Genomic DNA, 25,826 nt, shown 5'->3' with positions numbered 1-25,826 from the left:
GCGAACTTTGCCTTTGTCCCATGACACCAAAGAGCGAACTTTGCCTTTGTCCCATGACACCAAAGACTCTTACTTGCGCCAGAGTTTAAATCATTAAAGTTACTTASGTTATTTTATAGCGTTGGAAAAAAGCTTTTGCCTAACTCTTGAGGAAGACGATCAGGACGTCAGGTCCCTTGTGGCAGTAGGGCCTCGATAACTGCGCGTGTGAGGCGGCGGGGCGAATAAAGACGCCCGCGCTATCCCTTGTGCACAGCTTGTTTCCTTTGCTCAATGCCATTTGTGCTTCTCCTTGCCAACTGCTGGCCTTCACGTGGGCGCGTGCAGGGCTACCTACAGAAATGTGTGTTATTTAAAAAAGAATGAAAATACTAATCTCTTTGAAACGTTAAGCAGGAATATATATATATATATATATGTGGGGGGGGGGTGTATATATATATATATATGATGTATACACACACACACACACACACACACATACACATATATTGGAAACATTTGAACATGGGCTTAGCGTTGACTAACCTGGACGGTAAGCATAGGTACGGACAGGACATTTGGGAGAAGTTAAAATGCGTGTGAAAGGGCTGAGCAAGTTTTTTCTTCGATTTCTTTCTTTGCCTTTGAGTGGTGACAGTACTGATCTAGAGAATACGCTTTCATATGTTTAAAATGTAAGCAATAAATATGAGCGCGACATAAAGATGCCGTTTCCTCTAGCCTGAAGTCTGTCTCCGTTTGGTGCGTTCCTGTAGATGCCTTGGAGCGGGCTTCGTTGCCTTCTCAGATCTGTTTACGACTTTCACGCTTGGTTTACGGGGTTGCCCTCGGCAAACTGGCTTTCGTGGGGTTTTCCCTTTCAGATTTTGAAGCGTGTCTTTCAGATGACTAGAGAAYATCCTGGGTTTGGAGGGCTGCTAGGCAGAGTTCAGCTTGTTTTACAGAAACGCCCGCAAAATCCCTTTGAAGTATGTAATTTTATTACTTACGCTCTCAAAATCCTGCCTTTCATGATACTGTAATTCTAATACAAATGCCTAATTATGTTTTTTTTTCTTTTTTTAAAAAAGAACCACTTATGTAAATGCCTGATTCCTTATCTGCATTGCTTGGCTTCCTGTAATTTAGTAGCGCAGAAACTGCAGCCTCAGTGCTCGCAGTGGAGGGAGCAGAACAGGAGCACTTGGATTTTTTTATTTTATTTATTTATTTTTGCATGAGATGTGATCGCGGCACAACTTCCCCCCCCCCCGCCCCCCTTCTCTGCCCTTTTTGGTGCTCAGGCCCTCTCTTGGGAGTGTAATTAGGAGCACATTGAGTCTTATTGCAGCTGGCAGCTGCTCGCCATTGCCTTTTTCAGCTTCTGACCCCTGCGGTCCTGCTGACCTTTCCTGGGGTTGGTCGTAGGCCCTTTGCATTGTCATGGGCCAGAAGTGGCTCATGTGGAGTTGATTATTTCCTTGCTTGTCTGGCCTTTTTGGTGCCATAACTCCAAGTCACTTCCATTTTCTTCCCTTGCTTTTGGCTGACCACAGTGAAAGGAAATGCTTTTGCTGGCGACAGGATCGGTTTGCACGCTTGGCTGCCTCGATTGAGACCCTGAAAAGGGGGGAGGGGGAGGGTGATGAACACTGTAGGTGCTGCATTTGCTTTTTAAAGGTTGGTGTTAATGATTGAGCGATCGCGAGGCTTCGGGAAGCTCGCTTCCCTCCCAGGCACCTCTGGCCTTCGTGTCGGCATGAAGATCTCGCCTGCTGCGCTCTCAAGGGATGGCGGCGGTGGCGCGCTGCGGCGGTGGGCGCCGGCAGCTGCCCGCGGCCGCTCCAGGCACTTTCCTGCTTGCCAGAGCCCTGCGAAGGAACCTCSGCGGCGGTCAGTCCTTAAAGCTGACGGGCAGCTCGTCAGCCGCTCCGGGGCTCCTAACGGCTCCTCGCTGACACAGAAAGCTAATGAAGTATATATGCCAGCTGTTGCACTCATTTTGCCAGACCCCAGGAGGACAGCATGAAGACAGCCGGTGATCAAAGGCTTCRGAGATCACTGAGGAGTCCGGCGCTGAAGGAATGTCTGATTACTTTCTCCTGGAATGCTCCAGGCTTCAATACCTCCTTTTTTTCTTTTTTTTTCCTTCTCCTCCCCCCCCCCCTTATGGTGTCTTGGTGTGAGATTTAATGATCTAACTCAGCTTGTGCTAAAGGCAGAGTGGGTTTAATTCTTGACGGGAGGGGGGGGGTTATTTGCCTTAAGTCTAATTGCTTTGAAAACCTTTGGTTGTTTCCATTGGTGCAGCAAAAACCTCGGAGAGCAGTTGAAAATGACAGTGMTTTTGCTGCTAATACTGTAACTTCACGAAGAAGAACTCAGGAAAGAAAAATTCCCGCTGCTCACCATGCTTTAGGCGTTAGCTTGCACACGGTGGTGCCAATAAAGCGGCGTGGGAGGAATTGGCTTGGAGTTGCAAAAAACTAAAACACTGAGCAAAAACCTGAAACGCTGAGCGTCAAAAGCCGCCTTATTCCGAGCGGGAGGACCAACTGTGCTGTGTCTTGAGCTCACGTGGGCTGTGCTGCCACCGGCTCTTCTGCCAGGTAAAGGTCACTTTTTCTGCTGGCTTGGGGTTTTTTGGGCAGTCAGAATAACCCCGCTCTGTTCCCCCCTTTCCCCTTTGGAACGCCTTTAAGTTCAGTGCRCTGAAACAGCCCCTTGAAGGTCAGTTGAGCCCAGGACAGGAGCAGAGAAGCAGGAGCGCCGTGGCAGCCAGCAGCTAGRCGGACCTGCGGCTGTGGCCAAGTCTCTCCGGTGGTCGATTGCCGCTAGTCCTGCCATTTCCCCATGGGCCCTTCTTGGGCTTCTCCGACGTGGCTCCCTAAGTTGCCTTCCTGCCCAGTGAGCAGAGAAACTGGTTCTGGATACCGCTCTTCCCAGCAGCCGCTCTGCCCTCGGCCGAAAGGGCAGAGGCGAAGCTTTTCGGCTGTGTTTCGAAGGAGTAAAACCTTTTACTTTCAGCAAGTAAAAGCGGGAGTGTGTTAAGCTAATTTGGAAGCAGTAGGTTAAGTTTGGGTGGACGTGCCTGCAGCTGGTAGCAGGCCCATAGCCCTTCTAGGAAGCTCCTTGGGCTGCCGCAGTGGGGCCGTTGCACGGCGCTGCCTTAGGATTCCRAGCTGGGAATCGTGTGGGAGCATCGGCCTGGACTGGGAAGCTGATGGACGGGCATGTGGTTCTGCCTGTGCAGAGGCTAGTGACTGGAGTTGCATTGTTTCAAGCATGCAGGAGTTCGGCATCCATTAAAAGCGGCAGCTCCTCTTGCCGAAGAAATACTCCTCGGTTTCCACTTTTCTTTGCTCTGCAAGAATGGCAGGTGAAAATAATCGGAAAACGCAGTGAAGGTGCTTGAGCATGAGTAGGAAACACATGSACCTTCATCACCCTGTGACTTTGAGGTGCTTCCTCGGCCTCTCCTTCTGTTTACTCCTGTCTCGTGCTTCTGTTTTCTCTTAGAGCAAAGAGCTTTCGTTATATACCGAGCATGTACATGAGAGCATTATCAGGTGTTTCCCAGAGTCATCCTTTTGATGAAGTGAGCCTGGCGAAAGTCATTTTTCCATTTTTCCTTTCCTCGATCCGTGAAAGCCACGACTGCCATTAGTCAACTCTGCAAATATTATTCCTGTTTTTATGAATAGTCCCTGTTGTTGCTGTTTTCTTTTACGAGGCTTAGGGTTAGCGTCATCTTCTCGGTGACGCCTATGCTATATGGAGTCACATCAACCAGAATGTTTTGTCTGTTCCCAGTAGACCTGGTGACTGATCCTCGTTGTCAAATGCGGCGGTCAAAAAGGGAGCGTGGGATGATTTAATCGATGGCGGACAGAGGAAGGAGTCCTGTTTTCTGTCTTCAAGGTGTGGCGGAAAGCGTAGCCTCCGAGCGCTTCCACGCGCGTTAATACTGTATTTGAGCAAAGAGACAGAAGTTGCGCAGTTGAGTGTCTGCCGACCTCCCAAACTGTGACCTTGCCCTCTCCAGAGGCAGCAAGAGGCTTCTGCAGTGCCAGGAGATGAAGCAGCCGTGGAAGGAGGAGGGGGGGGGGAAGAGCAAATAACTTTGGTTTGCGCCTTGAATGCGAGGTCTCGTCTTCTCCATGCGTTCCCATCATCGCCAAGAAGCAGAGGACTCCAGCGCCCTCTCAGAAGCCGACAATAGAAGAACTTGCTTTTTAAGTGTGTTGCTGAACTGGACTGCRCCTATTGAAGTTAACAGTTTTCTTTTTTTTCCAGTCCAAAGGCCTCAGATGTACGGCTTGCTTTGCGTACTTGCAGGGTAACAGTTGGTCTTGCCACTCTACGAGCCCACAAAAGCCAAGCTGGTAGGTCAAAAGACGAGTAGCCGCTGACACCAGCGGCTAAGAATACATAAAGAGAAAGATAAACAGCAGGAAATCAGAGACTGGATAAAGTAGATCTCAAGATAAAGTTTAGTTAAAGATAATGAGCTGGCCTTGTTTAAAAAGACAGCTGCAAAATAACCCAGTAGCTCCATGTGCTGGGGTTAAAGTTGACCTAGAATATACGTTTCATTGCTTTTCATAAATAAATAGCGGAGGAAAGATTTGGCAAAAAGCAACATTGCCCCCCACCCTCTTCAGAGAAGCGTTTGATGTTAACAAGTGCTCGGCGTGTTTACTTTGTCCGCCGCGCGCGCCGGCGGAGCGGCCCTGCTGCCCTTGAACCGAGTGAGAATTCAAATAAACCGAACGGCTTTCCGCACGGCTYGCCTCTTCTGCCGCCTGTGCGTTACCAAAACAGCCGTGACGCTCTCTTAAGGAGCTAGCAAACTCTTGCAGCCCTGTCTGGAGAGATGCTGGATCCTCTCGGGGATTGGCCTCTCTTTGTGGCCATTTCGCCTAAAAATGCCCAGGAGCGGGAGCGGAGCTCCGTAGGATTTCTCTGAGCCTTCTAAACCCATCTTCATAAATTTGATGGGCAGTATGCAGAAGTTGTAAGAGTCAGATAGTTCTAAGAAAATAAATCAGAAGTGATTGCTATTATTTTTATTGGAGTCTCTTCCTGATGCTTTTTTTTGTATATATTTTACAGTGACCTAGTGATAAATGCTGCAATTTATTTAAAATTGGGGGAGTGATTCTGCTGTTGCTACCTGGATCCGGCTTCTTGGAAACCAAATGGCTCCACGACCATTCGATAAAGCAAGAGTGATGCTTGGGGCTTATTTCCATCAAACATTCTGTTGCACTTGTTTCTGTGTGCTGCCAGTAAAATTCTAGTTATTGTGCGCGTGTTAGATGTTTATATATGTGTCTGATATATGAGATGCTTAAAATATATATTGAGTGTTATCAGCGAGTAAAGTCATATGCTTGTTTTGGGTGGCTTGATAAATGAAGTAATTGTGCTAGATGAACAGAAATCTTATTCATCATTACGTTGCAAAAGGCAAAGCAATTTAAGTGCCGGAGAAGCCGTGTGTCAGAAAAACTGTATCTGTGACTGTCACTTCATTCAAACCAGGCTGCTTAGTGTCATGGTCTAGTTCATAATCTTTTTTATTTTATTTTATTTTATTTTGTGCTGGAAATGTAATCTAATATAGCTGAATTATGGCAGAGTGGCGTGGATAAGAGCTTGTCTACCGAATGTCCCGTAAGGATGTACGAGACAAAAGAAAACCCCATCAGTTTGGGGATATAAAGGGATATGAAGATGAGATTAATATTGATAGTGCTATTTCAGGAAACGTTTGCTACAAATTGACTGTAAACGGGAAGAGGGTCAGTGCACATTAACAGTATGAATTTCTATTGAAGCAATGACAAAAAAAAAAAAGGTGACATATCTCAGTAGGCACCTTTATGGCAATTATGAGTGCAGCTACATCACAGAATATAGATTCATAAAAACTTGTATAAAAAAGAAAAAAAAAAGCATAGCCTGGTGATAAATGATCAAGTGATTATTGTTTGCAAATAATATTATCTCAGATAGATAAGCTGTTTACTTTGGCCTGCAATTTTTCTGGTTGGAAAGTAATCCAATTTATCATGGCTGTGCGGATACAGTGCGTAAGCCTCATATCCCATCTGTGGAAAAATATTAAGAATAATACTTGGAAATGTTATTAAGAAGTTCAACTTGTAACTCACTCTTACAGCTGGTTTCTATATTGCAAAGAAAATTGGCTTGTTCCTGTGCTTTTATTTATTTATTTAATCCGAACGCTTTGTTGTAAGAGAGTTGAAAGAGTAATTCCTGAACCTTACAGTAGACATCTGTTTGTTTTGTAGCGGCTTCAGTGCCTCATCCTAGTCTGGAGCTTTGTGCTTCCACCTCCTGTAATCTGGCGCTATGCATCCGGACCCCGGACCCTTACAGGCACTGCTCGCYGTCGCGGCTCTCGTCTCTGCCGTGAGTTCAGGTAAGGCCTCCTCGCCYGCTAGGTGACACTTGCTTGGGGGTTGAGTCGCTGCTTTTGAAGCAGCGATGGTTGTGACTGCCACAGTTCTGAAATGGCTGGCTTTAATGCATATTAAAATCTGTTTTGTTTTCTTGTTTGCTTTTTGTTTGTGTGTGTGTGTTTTGGTTTGGATTTTTGGGTTTGGTTTTGTTTTCTAAGGAAACTCTTAAGCTCTGAAGACCACCGTGTTAAGCTGACTATACAACTTGTTTTTGAAAACGTGGCTTCAMGCGAATGCCAGAATTTGGAAGACTTGAGTTCTGTAGGGCTGTGTTTTGGGGATATCCATGAACTAGCTGGACTCTGATTTTTTGCTGTGTACAGTGCATCTTATGCTCTCACAGGATTAGGAGTGGCTTGACGTTTGCCAGGGAAAAAACGGAATCRGATCTTTAAAACATGAACGTTGATGTATGGCTGCAGTTGGAACAGCTCTTGCGTGTTTAAAAAAAGAAGAGCAATGGTTTTAATTGACACATCTGCTCTGTGTAGTCAGCTTGTCTTAATGTAACCACACAAAAAAAGAAGCTTTTACTACTTTTAGCACTTCATAGCCAATCGTTAGAGGCAAATGGGATAAATTTTAATTTTCAGGCAGTCATAGGAGATAAATTCCAGCTGCAGGGTCACTGCTACCAATTTTGACTTTTGTATTGARCACAGTGTTAGTGGTATAAGCAAGGACAGAGATGAAGATGAGGCAAGATGAAAGTCACAATGCAGTTCTGTTGCATTCRTGGCTAGCAAATTAAAAAGGTCATTGCTTTTCTGTTATCCCTGGAAATTCAAACTGAACTAACAGGAAAAACAGTTTTCTAATTAAAAGCTAAAAATGCACATCTGGAGTCCTGTGAAATGCTTGGATACCATTTTTATGGATTTCATATTTTTTTTAAGTGAAGCCACACTTTAATTTCCAGTTTTATTTTATGTTTATGCAGATAGTTTATGGTTCAGTTAAAAATGCACAGCTTCTCATCTGAAACTCATCTATATAAGCAGTGCTTGGATGGACTGACTTAAGAAGAAAAGCATGAACGAGGGCCCCACCTCCATGAAAACTGTCTCCTTTGTGGATGTCACTTAATGTCTTCTTGACCTGCATTATCTTAGCTTATTTGCGAACTAGAAATTGTTTTCCCTTGCCACTTTGTCTGTTCTTAAATATTTTTTTCCTCACGTTTCTAACCAAATAAGAGCTTTTAGTATTAACTGCCTTTTGTTTCCGTCCTTTGTAYATGATCTTCAGTAGAGAATTCCATAGAAAACAAATGGAAACGATTCCCAATGTTTCATTGGCCAGGAGAGGAAAAAATTTCTTCCAAGAAGCAGGAATTTTCTTCTGGCAAATAAATGGATTCTCATAACCAAGTTTCGTGGAACTGAACCTTTTATTTATTAGCAGCTTTTCCTGTTTCTGTTCGTCCTTACTGAATAAAGATAATCATTCATCATTCTCATCCTGATGAAGTCCATGGATTTGGAATTAACAAGAGCCTTTGCTGTTCCTCCAGCTTTTTTATCCTGCTATTTTTAATTAGATTTGCAGACTCGGAGACGGTTCTGTATAAATACCTGGCAGGCTGCTGCCATTGCTAAAATTTTAYAAGTCACGTCTGGGCCAGCTTCATATGGGACAGATCAGCTACAGCTGCATGTTACTGTGCTCTGTCTCCTCAGGTGATGAGTGCTATTTCACTCTGTGACTGCATCCAGGCTGGCTGAAGCTAATGCTGTCCCTTCTGTTGGCTCTAGCAATCATGATCTTTTTGTGTCTTTATCGAGTGCTGTTGGTTTTATGTGAATGCAAGGCTTAGGCTTTGTTGTTGTTACCAAAATCTCAAAATACTTCTGTAAACTCCCTTGTTACCCTTTGTGATGTATTCTGAGTGTGATGCCTTTCCCTTGTGTGTACTTYGAGATTTATCCTGCCCTTCCTGTAAGTTGAACCGACATTTATTTAATCAGTTACTGTCTTCAGGGGGTTTGAATCTGGTCCCATTTTCCCTGGCATTCGAGTCTCTGATACAGAGTGGAAATTTTTAAGACTGAGTTTCTCCTGCAGAAGAAGAGATGATCCTGTTTGAATATCACTATTTGGAGTAAGAGGTCCTTTGTCCATGTTTTATTTGAATAGTCTTTTAGGGATATTCGATCCTCTGCTGAGAAATTGTTTTTTGAAGCAGTCAGTCCCTTCCAGTATTGATGCAAGAAGTTTGCCAGGTTTGTGAACAGTGAGAGAGGCCTTAGGAGGAGGCATTGCTGTAATACAGTTCATGGCCAGCCTTCTGTCCAAGTCAATGCTTCATTTATCTGGAGAGAAACACTTTACTGCGTTTATTTGCAAAATGCATTAATAAATGCTGTTCACTAACTTACTATCACTTTTCCTTTTAGATTTAACTCCCCRTTTCATTTCTGAGCCCCTTTCTACTGTCCAGAAGTCAGGCGGGCCCGTGCAACTACACTGCTCTGCCGAGCCTTCCACAGCTCTCATTTCTTGGTTGTTTAACGGMGAGCGCTTGGACAGCAGGGTGGGACAAGTGGAAATCCAGTCAGGATCTTTGACAATCGTCTCCCTTGGCCCGTCAGCGTCTGGTTACTATCAGTGCGTCGCTAACAGCAGCGTGGGTGCAGTTGTGAGCAGGCCTGCAACGGTAACGATAGGCAGTAAGTCCCTTCTTGTTTATAATCCTTGCTCTGTGCAAATTATCTGGTCCTCTCTTTGTATAATTCGTTTGTATAATTAGGGTGAATCTTTAACTTGCAGAAAACTCCTGCCTGCACCTCTTTGCCCTACTAAAAATACTTAGTATTCCTACAAGTATTCCTACACAAATGTTATAGGAATATGGTGTTCTGTGTATTTAGGTTCCTACAAGCTTCTCTTCAAAAAAGGCTCTTGAAACCATGATGGAGCTGCCATGCCATTGCAGAAGCGTGCTCTGCAGTTAGTAACTTGTAAGCTTCTGCACTGTGCCATCCTTTGCACAGAAGATCAATAAAGGATAGCTTGTGATCTCTGCATGTGTTCTGAAGCGTGCAAAGTAAAATCTTTTATGTAGCAAGAACCACTTGGTTGGCTTTTCAAATGTGGTATTTTAGTCCTGTGAATTCTCATTGCAGCCCTAACTGGCTGTCTAAATAGGAATTCATGGGCACAAGAGCTGATTAGAAAAGGTCAGAGGAGAAATGAGTGGGAATTGTTCACTGGGAAGTCAGTGGGAGCTGCAAAACTTCCTTTTCATTTATAGCGATTTCCCTTGGTCAAAATTATCTGGATGTTYCTCAGGTGGGGACAGGCTTTCTCCTCCTCTGTTAGGTGCAATTTCCCAACTTCTTTACACTGGTTCTTCTAATCAGAAGTTGGAGCTTGATCTGTAAATTAGTTGGTTTAAAAGAGCTTGATAAGAGATGTGCCGTTTCCTGTATGGAAAGGATGATGTTTTGCTGAAATACATAGTATATTAATGTTATATTGTATTAAATATGTATTTTCTTCCTTGAGTATGATTTGTTTGCCTGGGATCAAAGTGCTGTCTGAATCAGGCCTTTGTAGAGCAGGATTTGAGTGATTTCTCTGTAAGGGTACCTCATCTATGGAGCATGTCCAAGATCCCCCTGAGAGGAAAATTTCTTATAAGTGAGAGAAGTAAGTGTTTTGGTAAAGTACTGACCCATAGCAAGACCCTCTCRAGAGAGCTATAAGGGTAGCTAGCATAGAAAAACTTTGCAAGCTAGAAGATGCTTTGAACACGAAGGGAGTGGAAGAAGAGGTACCATTTACTTTTCCACTCCTTTTGAGATTTTTAGCAGCAAATTGGAAGGTGCTGTTAGCTATTGAGGCTTTGCCTCATTGTGCAAGACGGTGAGTGGGAGGTGCTGCCGTACTCGGTGTGGTGTTAATTATAATCTTGAGAGAGAATTTAACTTTTCTTTTGGGCAGCTTTCCTGCTGTTAGTGTAAATTGTCTCCTGATCACCTTCAGAGCCTGGGATTAACACTACAGTCTTCCCTTACCAGTATCTGTGCTTGCTTTTCAAGAGGCAGTTAATGGAAAAAAGGACTTACGTGGGTCTTTTTCCTCACTATTCCCTTTAAACGCTGGCTGGTTGTGTAGTGAGGAAGCTCATGAACAGTAAAGTTTATAGTATTGTGGTCTTTTCTGTAGTCCATGCCTGTTGATGTGGATGTCCAAATGCTGGACCAGGAAAAAATAATGAGCTCAGTATCAGCTATATTTTAAACTTGAATAGTGTGTTTCCCGCCCCTCACCTTTCCCAAGCTTTGTCTGCTCTTAATCTTTTACAAACTCTCTTCTAGGTCTGGATAATTTTGACACTTCAGTGAAACCTGTCATCACAGCAGAGGAAGGAGATACTGCTTTCATTGGGTGCAAGGTGCCAGAAAGTAACCCTAAGGCACATGTCCGCTTTCGAGTACGGGGAAAATGGCTGGAGCAATCAACAGGTGAAAGGTTTTATGCCGCTAGTTAGTGACATAAATATCTCCAGAAGCCAGAAGCTTTTTTTTTTTTTTAATTTTATCCCCAGACTTACCCAATTCACTGTGCAATTTCAATCTAGCTTTGTGAGTTAATGTCCTTTTCACAATAGCATATGTTTCCTAAATTGAAAGTAGATTAATTTAACAGATTTAAAAAAAAAAAAAGGTCTTTGAAACAGAGTTAAATGTAATTGTCTTTTTCCTTCCCCTGTTGTTTAGATAACTACCTAATTCTTCCATCTGGAAACCTGCAGATTTTGAACACATCTTTAGCGGACAAAGGATCCTATAAATGTGCAGTATACAACCCAATCACTCACGACCTCAAAATAGAACCCACTGGACATAAGCTCGTAGTCACTCGTAAGTATTTAATTTGATGCTTTCCAGAATGGATGCACTTCAAATTCAATAAATCACACTCTTGGCTAGATCTTAAATAGTTACTCTTCTGACAGTCGCATGGTTGTCCTCTGCTCTGTATAATGTGGTTAGTAAATATCTGATGAGTATTAATTTTAATTTTCTGTTGTTAAATCTGACTCTGTTAAGGGGAAAAAAATCCCAAAGAGTTTAGCATGGACACATCAGCCTAAATATCTGCTGGTCTTAAGTACCATGTTGTATAAAATCTATTCTGCATACTTGCATGTGTATCTGTTTTTTCTGAATTGAACTCCAAGAATTGGGTGTGCGTAGCTTTGCTAAAGAACAGCAATTTGTGTTACTGCTTCCACAGTTTTTTAACATGCATTAGCAAGGGAGTGCTTTCTGCTTAAATTCTTTTTTTTTTTTTTTTCCCTTACTGCGGAGGAGTAACGGGGCTGCCTCTCACAGCAGAGCTTTGGGGACCGGAGGGTGGGACGGGGCAGTGCTAACGGTGCAGTCTGAAACCTGTGGTAGTGATAAGCCTTGCCTCCTTTCTTCCAGGCTCGTCCCTGGGAGGTGTTCACATACTTCACCCCCGGGCTTCCCAGACTTTGGCAGTGCCCTGGCACAGTCCCCTGACGCTAGAGTGCGTTGTCAGCGGATTGCCTTCAGCGTCTGTCCGCTGGTTTAAAGAGGACCGAGATGCGCTGGGTAGAGGCAGGTGGAAAATGCTGCACTCCCACCTTGTGACAGACAGGCTGGAGGCATCAGACTCTGGCAATTACTCCTGCGTGGTGCAAAATGAGTTTGGAGTGGCRAAATACATTAACTACTCGCTTAATGTACTTGGTAAGGAATAAAGGAAGAAACTTTTAATTGCAAGTTTTATGCTGAAGTCCAGTTAATACGTATTTGCTTTGGTTGTAGGCTTGCTATTTTTGGCCTAAAGTTCTTTTGCGACCTAAGTATATTAAAACAAAGATATGTTCGTAATCATATCTCATGATCTCTCCCCAGTCAAAATCTATAATTATTTATCTCTTTCCAAATCCTTTGCAGTCTGAAATAATTTAACAGTAAAAGATAACAAACTCTGAAGGCAAAAAATGATCGATTTATTTTTCTGCAAAGTGCTGAGTGGGTATGTGATACAGTGTAAATAATGTGACTGTGCTCACATGTTGCTCTTTTGAGGTTGTATATAAGCAAAGAGCTGGCAAGGAGAGGTGATGCGTTCTGATGAGGACAAAAACGTAAGCGAAAGAGGTTTTTCTCTCTATAACCTTAGCTCAGTTGGTTAGAGCGTAGTGCTGCTAATGCCAAGATCGTGGGTTCAATCCCTGTATGGGCTATGCGGAGGGTTAGACTAGATGATCTCCAGAGGTCCCTTCCAACCTTACCATTCTATGATTCTATGTTTGGTTTTGTTTTTGAAAAATACACTTTAGAGGAACTCAGAAAATAGACTGACATAAAATACTTTTGTCATGAGCATGTCACTGAAGAATTATTTTTGAAAGACAAGTGTTCTGTTTACAATGTTGATGTAAATATAACTGTTCGGAATATAAGGAAAAGGCCTTTAAAATACGCAAGTGTTTTGGGAACAGCAGCTTCACATTGCATAGAATGAGAAATATGTGATGCTTACTTAGCTTTTGGTAAGTTTATGTAACATTTTGCATAATGATTCGGGCAGGGTGTTTTCAGGATTTTTGGTTGTGGTAACTTACTTACAATTATTTCTTCTTTTTAGAACCTGCCTCGATTTCTAAAGGACTGCAAGATGAAACCACAGCTGTTGGAGCAACTGTGCGTTTCTCGTGTGACATTCACGGCAACCCWGCTCCTACCCTCACCTGGTTTCACAATGCAGCTTCCATCCCTCTCTCTTCGCGGCATGCGTCAACTGGAAGCAGCCTGAGGATCAGTGGCGTCACTGCGGAGGACTCTGGCTTGTATCAGTGCRTGGCAAACAACGGGATTGGATTTGTGCAGTCCACGGGGAGACTTCGCGTCCAGGCGGGTAGGAACGCTTGTAATCCTCYGGGAACTCAAAACAGACATTTGTATTTTCTTACCTGGAGTATAGAAAATATCTTGGTATTTTCTTTCTTCTGACTTCTTGCAGTTTGTATGTTGATGTGCTTCGGACCACAGTATGCAGCAGACTTTGCAGATAAGGTGCTGACTTAGTTGAATTTGAAGGGCTACATGTATTTCTGGGCTAGTTTCATTACTTGATACTTAAAACCTAAACTAGGAGCTGCAGTTAAAGCAGTTTCTGGTTGGATCTGTCACGGTTTTTCCTCGAGTGGAGTCCAGGCAGTCTGGTGTCTRGTGTTATGCTGGATGAGCTGGTATTCTTAGTATTGCTGGCTGCTGAGTAATTACACTTCTTTCCTATGCTTAAGGTTACAATATGCCCATCAGATCTTGGGTTAATGCAGACTTCCCTGGGGTCACATTAACAGATACCAAGAGATGTTTGTTTGTTTTTTTTTTTTTCAATCTAGGAATAATTTGTAATAACAGYAGAAAATTTCATTTTTGCTACTACCTTGACACTGGGAACACCATCATTGTTCTTGGTTTCTCCCTGTGGCGTGTTGATGGTGCTTTTGAGTTTTTCTGTGCTGAAGGTGGAGATGTGCAGAGGCTGGTTGAGTGGATATTCTGTTACCTAGTTGCCTATAATTGCCAGGGACTGGACTAAACCAGGTAGCTTTGCCTCTGTACCATATTCCTAACTGAGACCAGGCAGCACCGTTGCAGATTGCCCCCTACTTTGCCGTGTCTCAAGCAGGGTTGAGCTTCTTGTACGTTAGAAATGTACCTCCTGACCGTACTGGGGCATATGTGTGTGAAGCCACCAACGAATGCAGTTCTGCAGTRTCGGCAGCATTCTTTACGGACAGTAAGGTTTAAATACAAGATTGGTCTTGAATCCAGTGCTGTAACGTGGAGAGCTGTGGCAGTCAGCTCCCTGATGTAACTGTGGGGTGAGAAGTGCATCCAAACTGGAAACTCGTGCAGGGTTGACAGCGAGGGTATCTTGGRGAAACCATGCAGAGGAGCCTAAGCTATTTTTGTGGCTCAGTTTCTCCCTTCTGCCTGTTGTCAGCTGACAGGTAGAAAAGAAATGACTTTTGTGCATCCTGTGTGAGGCTTAGCGTTCTTGTAGTTGGTAAAGAAATGATCTCATCTTTTCATTATTCCCAGAGACTGCTTCTAAAAGAAGAGAGTCCTTAAACTAAAGGCAGGCTAGGAACAGAAAAAGAAGTCTTTCCTTTCTTCACTCTACAATGTTATATAAATAACATGCTTAAACACCCTCCCCCSACCCCCACCATGATATTCCCTGCATGAGACCTAAGGTAAAGATTTTAGGCACAAGAGTGACTTAAATTTCAGTTTGTTCAACATTGTGTCTCTGGAAGTTATTTGAAGGTGGGTGGGATTTAAGATTCTCAGTATATATGTTCCCATATTTAAAGTTGTTTATTACCACGGCTTAGATTTTTAAACTCACRTATAATTTGAAAAGGTGCTGAAAGTTTCATTTAGAGGAAAGGGGGGGAAAAACCTAAAGAAAGTGATCCCGTCGTGTAGTTTCATAAAATAAAAGTTATCGTTGGACCTTGTTGAGCGGAAACACAAAACTAAATCTTATCCCAGAATTCGGCCTATATCAAATTATAGAAATCCCAGCTTTGCCTCAGAATTTTATGGCAGTAAGTTGAAGTTTAACGTTTTGTTTATTAACTTTTATCGGTTTCTAATACGTTGTACTAGCTGCTGATTATGGTGCAGAGGGTGGTTAAGGCATTTGGTTTTGATATAAAAGTCCTTAAGTAGTTTCTGGGAGCTGTTAAGGTTTGAGAACAGTTTTTGTCCATGCCAAAAGACATGCTCGAACATTTAGAGTTCTTAATGAAAAATTTGTGCCAGGTAACATTTCTGAAGCACCTGAATGACTTCAGCTGTGATTCCAGTGCATTTCTTTGGTGGTAGGATCAACTTAGCTTTCAGCCTGGGCAGTGTAATTTGCCTTGTGCAAGCACACAGTAAGAGAGCTTATTTAGCTGAAAAATGTATATATATATTTCTTCTTCTGCTGGATCTGTTCCATAACCTGATTCATTGCACAGCCTTAAAAGTGGGCAGGGCAACTTAAGCCACCATCATAGCGAGAAACCACCAAAATGTAAAATGATAGCTTTAGGATCCTATAGCCACAACACTTATTTTAAGTCTTTTTTAGACAGTTGTGGTGTTTGCATGYATGACAGGAGCTTTCCAGGACTATGGAACGCAATGTTAACCCTACAGGATAACTTAATATCTGATGGAAGTCAAGGGGAGGAAAACATACTCTCAGAAGTCTGAGTTGTAGGTGGACTAGTACAAAAATGCAGGAAAGAATAACATTTGTGGAGGTAGGTAAATGATATATTGGAAGGCAGGCTCAACCTATCTTTCACAGGGGCCAGACGTGTCTGAGAAGTCTTAGGGCTGATCTGAAAGATTTTTCCAGGCGTGGTCGGCTTTGCTGCTCTGCTGGGTGCAGATTTTTGGAGTGCTTTCCTGGCCTTTGCTAAGGTGCTTAAGCTAATAGGAGGGAGGATCCCGTGGCTGTTTAAGAAGCGCAGGGAAAGAAATGCCTGGGAACGTGATCCGCTTGCACAGCGGAGACGCCGCCGACAAAACAGAAACGTTGCCGTGCTGCCCTGCATGTGCAGCCTCTGRTCTGACTCAGTACGGTGCTGCTTGGGTTTCCCACTGGGCTGTGAAGCTGAGGAAGAAGAGTAAGTTTAAGCAACTGAGGGGGGAAGGAGATGGTACCAAAAGCAAGAGCTGGAGAGAGTTGTGTCATGGCACAGAAGTGAGCAAAAGCCTGATGTTACTGGTTTATAAGGGCAGCAATTATACCAAAAACTCATCAAAAAAAAAAAAAGAAAAAAGGCGTTGCGATCCAAATTGCTTAATGGAAATTGTTACCCGGGGTTGTTTTCTGAAAAAGCAAAACACAAATTACTTGCCGGCTGCTGATTAACCTCCCCACAGGGCAAGACGCGCAGCGATGACTGTGGGTCTGCTGTCACCAACCTAAACCACAGCTAATTCTTCATGCGCGACAGTCCGTTTCCCCGTGCCAGCAGGCATCGAAGCACGCTGTGCCCACCCACAAATCCCGCGAGCCCGTCGCGATACCGCAGGCCTTGCGTCGTGTGGCAACGCATCACTGTCCCGCGGGTTCGCTGACAGTAGCAGATACCCTCTCGCGCCGAGATTTGTCACAGGGCTTCGGCCGCCTTCAACAAACTCGCTCTGGCGTTGGAGGCTTCCTGCTTGCGGTGTTCCCTACCCCGCCTCGAAATTTTGTAGCGTCTCTAAATAAACAGAAAGCAACAAACAACAAATGCTCGCTGAGAACGCGGCTGCAATTTGAAAAGAGAACTTTCCTTCCCTTCCCAGCTTTTAAAAAGTGGCCAAAAATAGCAGCCACACTTGCTGCTGGTATTTTAATGGAGGCCTGAAGGAATCCGCGTCAGCCAGGCTYGCGCTGCCTAGGCTTGACGTTCCCGAGGAATTTGTTTGTTTTGTAAAGCAAGTTCCCTTCATTCCCTTCCCCTTCCAGACCCCGGCCCGTAACATAAACCTACACAAATCTGGAAGGACGGACAGGGCTGAGAACATCTGGCAGGCCCCACGTTACAGCCTGCAACCTTTAGGAGCTGCGCTAGTTCCCCGACGCTCTCGCTCGGAGCACTGACGCTTGCTTGTCCTGGATAATCTCAGATGTCCAACCTGCCGCCCCTTTCCTGCCTGGAATGCCGACAAGCCCCACAGCAGCCTAACAGTATTTTTTCTGTCTCATGGCCTCTTCTCGTACTACTGATATTATTTTTTCGTAGCAGGCAAAGTAAATAGCACGAAGAAGGCCAGAACAGGATTGCTAGAAATGTGCCGGTATTAAATTGCATGTTAGATCTGCCTGCAGACTAAATTTATGCGCAGCATAAATTTCCAAACGAAACGGTTGAGTCGTGCAACTTTCAAAGCTGATCGAAATTACAGCTAAAACCTCAAAAACTGAGGTAGGAGAATGTCCTCTTGTGTGCGCGCCAGTTCGAGGCATGAAAAGTTCCTTGTACGACTGTGAGTAACTCAGAATTACACAATTTGTGCCACAAGTGTGGCTGTGTGACTTTAAAAGAAAAGTCTGCTGCCGCTACTTAATTAACCTGAGGCACTAATCTAACCCTGCTTGGTGATGTTGTGTTTCAGACTTTCTATCTTTGTTACTGTGAAATGCCATTTGACCAAAAAATTGCCCCGTTCCGCCCTGGAAAAACAAAACAACAAAAAGCCAGGACGCGAGGGTGCGGTTTGGCGCTGCTCTTAAGCCTGCTTGGGGATCTCTTGAACTGGCTTTGCAGCAGAGTGTGTTTGGGGAATGGTGTTCTTAAACCATGCGGCGTTGCTTCTGCGGGGGCAGGGGGAATAAATGGCATCTTGAAGATGTAACTGGACTCCTCCTTTCGCTCTTCCTTTAGAAACCAGTACGAAAACCCAAGAGATCGCTCCTTTGGAGATGGTCCAAAGCGATGAAGGCAACAGAGGTTCGAAAGCGATGACGGAGGTTTTGAGCTTGCCTCCAGCAAAGCAGAATGTGGGTGCAGTTGCGACAGAGAGACCYTTGAACGGTGTTTCTCCCCCCGAAGCCCCCATCATTCTCAGCCCCCCTCAGACGCTCAAGCCGGACGTGTACAGCCTGGTGTGGCGTTCAGGACGGGACGGCGGCTTGCCCATCAATGCTTACTTTGTGAAGTACCGCAAGGTAATGTTTCTCTGCAGCGTGGAAGTATTGCCCCACAGCAGCTGGATTTCATTGTTTTAGGTTTCTCGAGGAACCAATAATTGTTGCAATACTGGTGTTAACAAGAACGTGGGGTCAGGCCGGAGAGAATACAGAATAGAGTCGAACCACAACTTTGCTGTGGCCACACAGGCAGCTTATTTTAGGGATGACTGAAGTTGGTCACAAGTATGCTGTTCTATCTAGATTTAAGTGAGATTTATTCAGCAGAGCCCAAGTTTTTATTTCTTTATGGTATCATTATGGTATATGGGGAATTGGGCTCCAGGGTATGTTACAAACTCCAGTGACTTTAAAATTGCATTCATGTGAGCAAGTGTGAATCTGATTTATTGTGGGCGCATTTGAGATCAGAAGGTAAGCTGAATATTAGCCTAACGTGTCAAAGAATTCACTACCCTGCATCTGGAGAACCTGTGTTTAACTGGAATTATCAAACACTAAGGTGAGCTAAGACTTCTTCAGCAGATCCCTAGTGCGTCCTTGAAAATGGTGTGTCAGCACTGAACTACTTTCATTAAAATTAGAACCAAGAGATGCCTGTGCCCGTGCTTCCAAGCAAGCATGTTTTCTGCATGGCAAATCTGTTCAGTTTATTTTTCATAAGCTTTTTAATCCTCTGCATCCTGATCTTGTCTTAGCCTGGAAGGAATGCTTAGATTTTTGACCTGCTAGTTCCTGAAAACCAAATGCCAAATCTGTTGATACAATTTCTCATCCAAAGAGAGTTGGTTCACATAAGCACTGACAATCTTGAGTACTGATTTGATCCTTTTGATGCATACCCTTCAGTCATAACAATACTTTCCATGTTGAATGTGCTCACTCATTTTTCTCGGTAGTGGTAGTCTTTTTGTCATAAACCTATTTTATTGATTTCCTCCTTTTAAAAGATCTTGTGGGGGGAGGGAAACACTAGAGTGGTCTCTTCAGAAGAGAATACTTGAACAAAGACCTCTGGCATAACCTTTTGATAATCCATAGCTTTTAGATCTGCCTTCCCTGCTTTATTGAAGTCTTATATTGTTTAGTAGTTTATTTTTGGTAGAATCTCTGTCTTTTCCTTTGGGATTTGGGGTAATGTTTTCCTGAAAAAGGTCAAGCATTAAGAGACTACCCTGAATCTCTTTCCTTTGGTTTCCTCAATGGTGCTGAGGATTGCACTGTTAAATTAAAAAGCGTTTTTTTCAAAAAAGGGAAATGTTCATTAATTAAAAAGAAAGAAAAAAAGCTCTTTGATTTCTCCACTGAGACCAAGAGGTAGAGGGGACGCAGGTCATGTCTATTGAAGGACCATTGCCAAAAAATTTCCCAAAGTGCAGCTTTGTTGCAAAAGCGTTCCGAGATAACACTGCCCAGAGCAGAGGCCGCTGCTAAACACAGCAAAACGTGGGGAATTTCTGCAAGCTGCAGTGCTCCCGTGGATGCTTTGGTGCACTAAAGGGATTAGGGATTTCAGTATTACACTGGGTTTCGCGTGAGTCACTGCCGACACCGAGGTTTGTCTTCGTGTCTTGTGGTTGTGTCGCATGCAGCTGGACGATGGCGGCAGCGCAGCGGGAAGCTGGCACACGGTGCGTGTCCCTGGCAGCGAGAACGAGCTCCGGCTCACGGAGCTGGAGCCGTCGAGCCTGTACGAAGTTTTAATGGTGGCGAGGAGTGCTGCTGGCGAAGGGCAGCCCGCYATGCTGACGTTTCGCACGAGCAAAGGTAGGTGCAACACAAAGTTCCCCATGTCCTGGGCTTTTGAGAGGACCTTTATTTGAACTGCATCCACTGTACATTGTCTGTTAATACATTTATGAAGTGCTCTGCAATTTAGTTATTAAAGAACAGCCTCTAATAGCTATGATACCTGTGGAGCAAACCTCACTGAGCAGTACCGGATCTGTTAGCAAGTTAAAAGCCATTAAATGCTTGATAGTAGTATTTTGGGGGTGATTGCTTAGACTTGTACTGGGAAGTTCCTTTTGCTTTATGGGAGCTATCTCATGTTAGGGGCAGCCTGTCCTTGTTCGGTTTTTTGAGTGCCACAAAAGCAGCTCTCTGAAATGATAAGCCACCTTTGTGTTTTCCCATCTAAATGAGCAAAACTGCTTCTGGTTTGATTTGTAGGAGTTTCAGTAAAAAGCCTGCAGTGGTTTTTGACCAGAAGCCAATTGTTTTGATACTTGTGTGCAAAGAAGGACAAACAAATGAGCATTTCCCAGTGATTTTTTTTTCTACTCTGGCTTAGAAGCTACTGGCTATATTCTTAGGCATACAGATAATCAGATATTTTTCATACTTCTGTACAAAACACAAATACTTTAAAATTTAATTAAAAAGGTAATGATTTTGTGAGATCTGTGAAATTCACAGAACATATGAATGGCTGCCTGGGCACAGGCCAGATGTCTCTTCTCTTGCTCCCCCTGAAGAAACTCTTTAATAAATTGCTATCCTCTCTGTTCAGTTGTGATTTGAAGCTAGGGCTTTACCCTATAGCTAGCAATCTCATGGAAGAAGCATATTGCAAGAAGCAATAAATACCATTTTCCTTTCAAATACCCTGAGTTTATTTACTGTGTATCAAATCTTTCTTAGAAAGAACATCATCCTCAAAAAACACCCAGGCTCCGTCCCTACCAGTTGGCATTCCTAAACACCCCATCATTCACGAAGGGACAAATAATTTTGGTGTCGTCCTTCCGGATCCGTCTCGACACAGTGGAGGTAGGTGTATGGCTTGTTTGTGTTACAGGTTACTGTGCAAGCCAGGATGCATCAAAGTTAACTTCCAAAAGGTTTATTGCTATTCTAGATATTTCTGTCAGCTACTTTATTTCCTATTTATTCCTTAGGACTCTTTGACACAGATGAGTTGTGTTTTTTTTTTTTTTTTTTTTTTTTTTTTTTTTTTTTTTTTTTTTTTATAAACCTGTCTCTCTATTTGCATTCTCCTTGAAACAATCTCTTGCTTTGTGGAAAAAATCAATACTACCTTTTAGTGGCTTTCAGGAGCTCTTTCCAAATTCTCTAACTCTTCAATAAAAATCCANTTTGTGTGTTTGTTTGTTTTTTTCCCTTGTGAGACCTTCTGTGAGTGAGGTCAGATCTTAACAACTTCAGCCTGCCAGATTTTCTGTTCTAATATGTGTTTCCAGAGTAAAAGACCGTAGTTCATGGTTACGGGGTTAACCGAAAGGTTAGTTTATTTCAGTCAGCAAGTCAGTGTTTTAAGTAACCGCCTGTGTTACCTAATTGATGCTTCTATGGCAACTTGATATTACCAATAACGTGTCTTTTCCAGAATTTAGCTTTTTTGGTGAGGTACTTGATGCTATGGGTTTAGCAAATGCATGCTCTAGCCCAGCGAACATAAAAGATGCTGTTGCCTTTGTATTTGCTTCTTAAATATGAGATAAAAGTAGTCTTTCATATGTACCCCACATTCTTGCTGCTAATTTTTAAACCCACAATTGTTTTTTCTCCTCACAAATACTCTGATTATCTCTTCTCTTACACTGTGAAACTAGAATCTAGAGGAAGAGCCAGAGGTGACACCCATATCCAAAGTTCTGCATTCTCAAAGTGAATTTTGTCCACCCTGATCATGTTTTGGGGGGCTTCCCAGGGACAGGTTTGTTTCCTTTCACRAAAAGGTGCAGCCAGATAGGTGTGACTCTTAGCCTGCCTTCCGGTGAAAACAGGATGATTAAGGTCCTTTCCCTCTTCACCCCAACCTTTGAACCCATTAGCCCGATTCAGGCAAATTTATTCAGGGGCAAAGACCTCAAAGGCGATTTGGTATCTGAAGTCTAGGTAAAGCAGCAGTTGAATGGCAAGGCTTGGCTGTCACCAGGTGAGGGAGCTGAGCCTTGAGTCCCGTCCCATCCTGTCCCGTTTTCCCCCCCCGGCATTGCTAAATACCACAGGAGCCACGCAGGGGCTGGTTGGTGTGGCAGCTGCAACCAGCTCAGCCTGCTCCGTGCCCCTGGAGCTGCCACCTTTCTGTTCCCTACTCAGTTCCAGTTCCCATCATGATGGCATGCTCTGCGTTAATGAAAACAAGCCGGTTTAGTCAAGCCTGACAGCTCAGAATGGTTATAACCAGTTTTACTAACACCACCTCTTTCCATTCTCTCTATTCCATTGCTGTCTGTAACTTCCAGGGAGTTCAGTAAGTACTGCATTTGTTGCATGCTTTGTTTGCTCTTTGTTCTTGTTTTTCCCAAATGATATTTTTGGCACTATCACGCTCATTAGTGTGTATGGATTAAAGCCTCATTGGGTCTGTGGGAATTTCTTTCTTTCTTTCTTTCTTTTTTTAAATAGACCCAAATTGTTCCCATTCATTTAGTGTGTGTTTCCATTCCCTGTGCAGATGGGCTGGGGCAGTGTACTGCCGTATCCTTTTGGATTATTTTGCTGATAAAGTAAATGTTTTATGATGAATTCCTGCTCTTCAGGGGTATTTCTGTAACCTCGTAATTTGTTTTTCTCCAGTAATTTAAATATCAATATAGAGGCAAATGCAGTCATCAACATAGAGACAAATACAGTCATTCCTTTCGACTAGGAATGTTGTACGCCTTTTCYGGAAGAGTAAAGGGAGCAGTTATTAAAGGAGGATTTAAAGGTTCTCCGTGTTAATACGTGGAGTCCAACTTAGGCATCAGCATTTAGTTTAATCAGTCGCTGTAAAAAATGGAGCTTCATGTGGCTCTAATCTCCTTGTAATGGAATTTCTCATTTCAGTTCCAGAAGCTCCTGATCGACCTACTATCTCCACAGCATCGGAATCATCCGTCTACGTCACTTGGATACCCCGAGCCAATGGCGGTTCCCCCATTACCGCGTTTAAAGTAGAATATAAACGCCTGGGCCGAAACAGTCACTGGCTGGTTGCAGCTGATAACATTTCTCCGTCTAAACTGTCCGTGGAAGTTCGTAACTTGGAGCCAGGTATTAAAAAAGATCTTTCCTTTGCTTCAGCAGCTGCTGGTGCCGTTTTCCTTGCGTAGGTGACTGTGCTGCTGCTGAATAAATACTTCAGATTTGTGATCATTTTCTTACTTCTGCTTGGATTATCTTAGTCTTGTTTTCCTGTGGGATGGGAGTTCATTAGCCAAATTAGTGTTGATTTCTTAGCTTTYCAAGTGAAAGAAGATGCCATAATCCAACACGTTTTCATATGGAGATGAAGGTTATGTATTCTGGCTGCTTTGAACTTAACTCTCATGCTGGTAAGCACTCAGAACATAAAAACAAAAACGTATTAAAGAGACGATGTTTCTCCTGGTTTCGAATGTCTTACAGTGTTAAATGCATAGGGAAAGAGTGTAAGACTAGGGAGGATGGATGATAATAGGTATCCTCTGTCTGCTCCGTGCTCACCGGTTTTTGCAGTTCAGGGACTTCTGAGCTGATGGGGGCATGTCCGACCCTGTGTGTCTTTGGATTTTTCTTCAGTGAGTTTCCCTCGTCGCTCTTACAAGCTGTTTATGTTTCTGATGTCCGCATCAGTTTGTGGCAATGGGTCCTGCATTTTTTCTAATGGGATGTTGTGCAAAAAGTACTTCCTAATCTGTTTAGTCTCTCCTTGAATCCYATTTCTAGTGCTTGCTTTGCTGTAACTCCTTCTTTCTCTCCCTTTTTTCCCTTAAAAGGAGAAATGTATAAGTTTCGTGTGATTGCCGTGAACAATTATGGGGAGAGCCCACGAAGTGCAGCCTCTCGACCTTATCAAGTCGCTGGCTTTACCAACCGCTTTTCCAACCGCCCTATTGCAGGACCTCACATTGCTTATACTGAAGCCATCAGTGACACTCAAATCATGTTGAAATGGACTGTAAGTATAACTGCCTTCTGTTCACTTCACAGTTGTGGGCCAATTTTTACTGCTTTGGCTAATAAAAAGCTCTTAAGAGTCAATGATTAAGAGCTAGATAATTGCAGCGTAGCAAGTAATGTGTATTCCCCCCGCCCCCCGAGACCCTGAGGTGATCCGTCTAGAAGACGACCAACGTCCTTCATTCTTGCCTTGTAAAATCAAGATAATTCACTGCACCACGTGCATCTCACGCCCTTTCCCTCAAATGTATTGAGAGGCCACCGGCGGGCTTAACGCTGTCTGGAYCACTGCTAACACCCTGAGTCGTGAGCAAACTGGCCTCTGCTTGCTGCAGTTTGTGCCGCTTGCGTCAGCCTAGGCGGCTCTGGCTAGAACCGCTGCTGCGCTTGGAAACCTGTYGTCTTTCCTTGCATCTGGTAGAAGCTTCGCGGTGGAGAAACGTTTGCCTTTGCTCTGTTACCCTGGCTTTTGTAAACAAGTACTTTAAGGTCCTTTTTGAAAACCCGCAGAAATTCTCTGCTCTTGTTTTGAAATCTAAACCCCTAGTGTACTTTGGAGGATTAAACGTGTAGAGTTCCCGGTGTTAGTTTGCTCTACTAGCTCAGCCCTAAGAGATGCTAAGGATAATAAACTTAAAATAACCTCTGGTTCCTCAGGAGGCTGCATAAATTACAGCAAAAATATTCTGAGACGAATTTTAGAACGATGGTAACTGTTCAAGGTAAAACTGTTCCTGCAACTTCTCTGGTACCGTTTCCATGCTGTTAATGTTCAAACCCTAACTGACCATTTTGAAAGTGAGATGAGAGGACAGTGTCAGGTGCTCTGTGTGCCAACGCTTGCCTCCTCTCAACTGGTCTGAGGAGCTCTGTGCCAGAGATCCTCTCCAGCACTTGCAGCCCTGTAAGAAGCCTTCATCTTCATGCTGGTCTTAGGTATATCTACACGTCTGCCGCAGTTGATAATCCTCTTTTTGCGCTGTAGTTCCCCTCTGTACTTGCTCCTCCGTGTCATCGTGTAGCCACATTAGAAAGTCTGTGGCGTTTGCTCAGTTTGGCTTTTTCCATCAAATAAAATTTAATTCTTCTGCTTTAGGTCCAGCTATTTTCACCCTTCAAAAGATCGTTTGCCTTTGTGAAGTAGTTTGAATGAAGCCCACAAAATTTTTAGCCGGGAGAGGGTCTGATTTTATATAGCAGCAGCACTCTTCAGCGTGTCTAGTTCATCCTGCAGCAAGGAAAAATTGTCAAAATGATTTAACCTCCACATAATTGTGCAAGTGGGACCACAATGCTTGCAGGTCACTGTTTTCAGCTAGCATGAGCTGTCACGCTCTAGCTGCTCCTTCTTGAAAATAGTCTTCCTGGAAAAAAAGAAAAAGACTTTTGAAGTGTTTAGTCAGTGATAATGACTCAGTAGTGTTTGATTTAAGATTTTTATTCTCTAACACAGTCTCTCAATTCTCTTTTAGTATGTTACTTCAAGTAACAACAACACACCCATTCAAGGATTTTATATCTATTACCGACCAACGGACAGTGACAATGACAGCGACTACAAGAGGGATATTGTGGAAGGTACCCTGCAGTATATGCCTCCTTAACAATGTAACTTGTTGGGGAAGAACATTGTGTAGCCATGTTGGCTGTGTTTATATGAAATCTAAACTGCTTCTCCCAAACTAAGCCTTTACAATATATTTCACAGAAGTAGCTATCTCAACTAGATGACGTCAAATTCTGCCCACACATGAACTTGTT

The 25,826-nt window shown here is 43.6% G+C and overlaps 1 protein-coding gene across 4 annotated transcripts in view; it reads left to right on the top strand.

Moving 5' to 3' along the window:
- CDON (cell adhesion associated, oncogene regulated) overlaps positions 1–25,826 on the top strand; it is a 56,722-nt gene that overhangs the window by 16,229 nt on the left and 14,667 nt on the right. For 3 of the 4 annotated variants that reach the window (XM_085320415.1, XM_085320417.1, XM_085320414.1), the window contains exons 2-13: positions 6,303–6,433; positions 8,870–9,142; positions 10,796–10,942; positions 11,198–11,341; positions 11,909–12,196; positions 13,104–13,373; positions 17,908–18,191; positions 19,766–19,940; positions 20,817–20,945; positions 22,971–23,177; positions 23,882–24,063; positions 25,538–25,643. In XM_085320415.1, the coding sequence (XP_085176541.1) occupies positions 6,364–6,433; positions 8,870–9,142; positions 10,796–10,942; positions 11,198–11,341; positions 11,909–12,196; positions 13,104–13,373; positions 17,908–18,191; positions 19,766–19,940; positions 20,817–20,945; positions 22,971–23,177; positions 23,882–24,063; positions 25,538–25,643 (2,275 nt within the window). In that variant the 5' untranslated portion in view covers positions 6,303–6,363. Of the gene's footprint in view, positions 1–2,292; positions 2,592–6,302; positions 6,434–8,869; positions 9,143–10,795; positions 10,943–11,197; positions 11,342–11,908; positions 12,197–13,103; positions 13,374–17,907; positions 18,192–19,765; positions 19,941–20,816; positions 20,946–22,970; positions 23,178–23,881; positions 24,064–25,537; positions 25,644–25,826 lie in introns of all 4 variants that reach the window. The other variant, XM_085320416.1, reaches the window with a different exon arrangement.

The sequence above is a fragment of the Rhea americana genome, unplaced genomic scaffold, assembly GCF_003343005.1.
Source record: "Rhea americana isolate MKP2758 unplaced genomic scaffold, rheAme1 scaffold_633, whole genome shotgun sequence".
Lineage (NCBI taxonomy): Eukaryota > Metazoa > Chordata > Aves > Rheiformes > Rheidae > Rhea > Rhea americana.
Note: the sequence above shows the minus strand (reverse complement) of the source record. Positions and strands in the feature narration are given on the sequence as shown.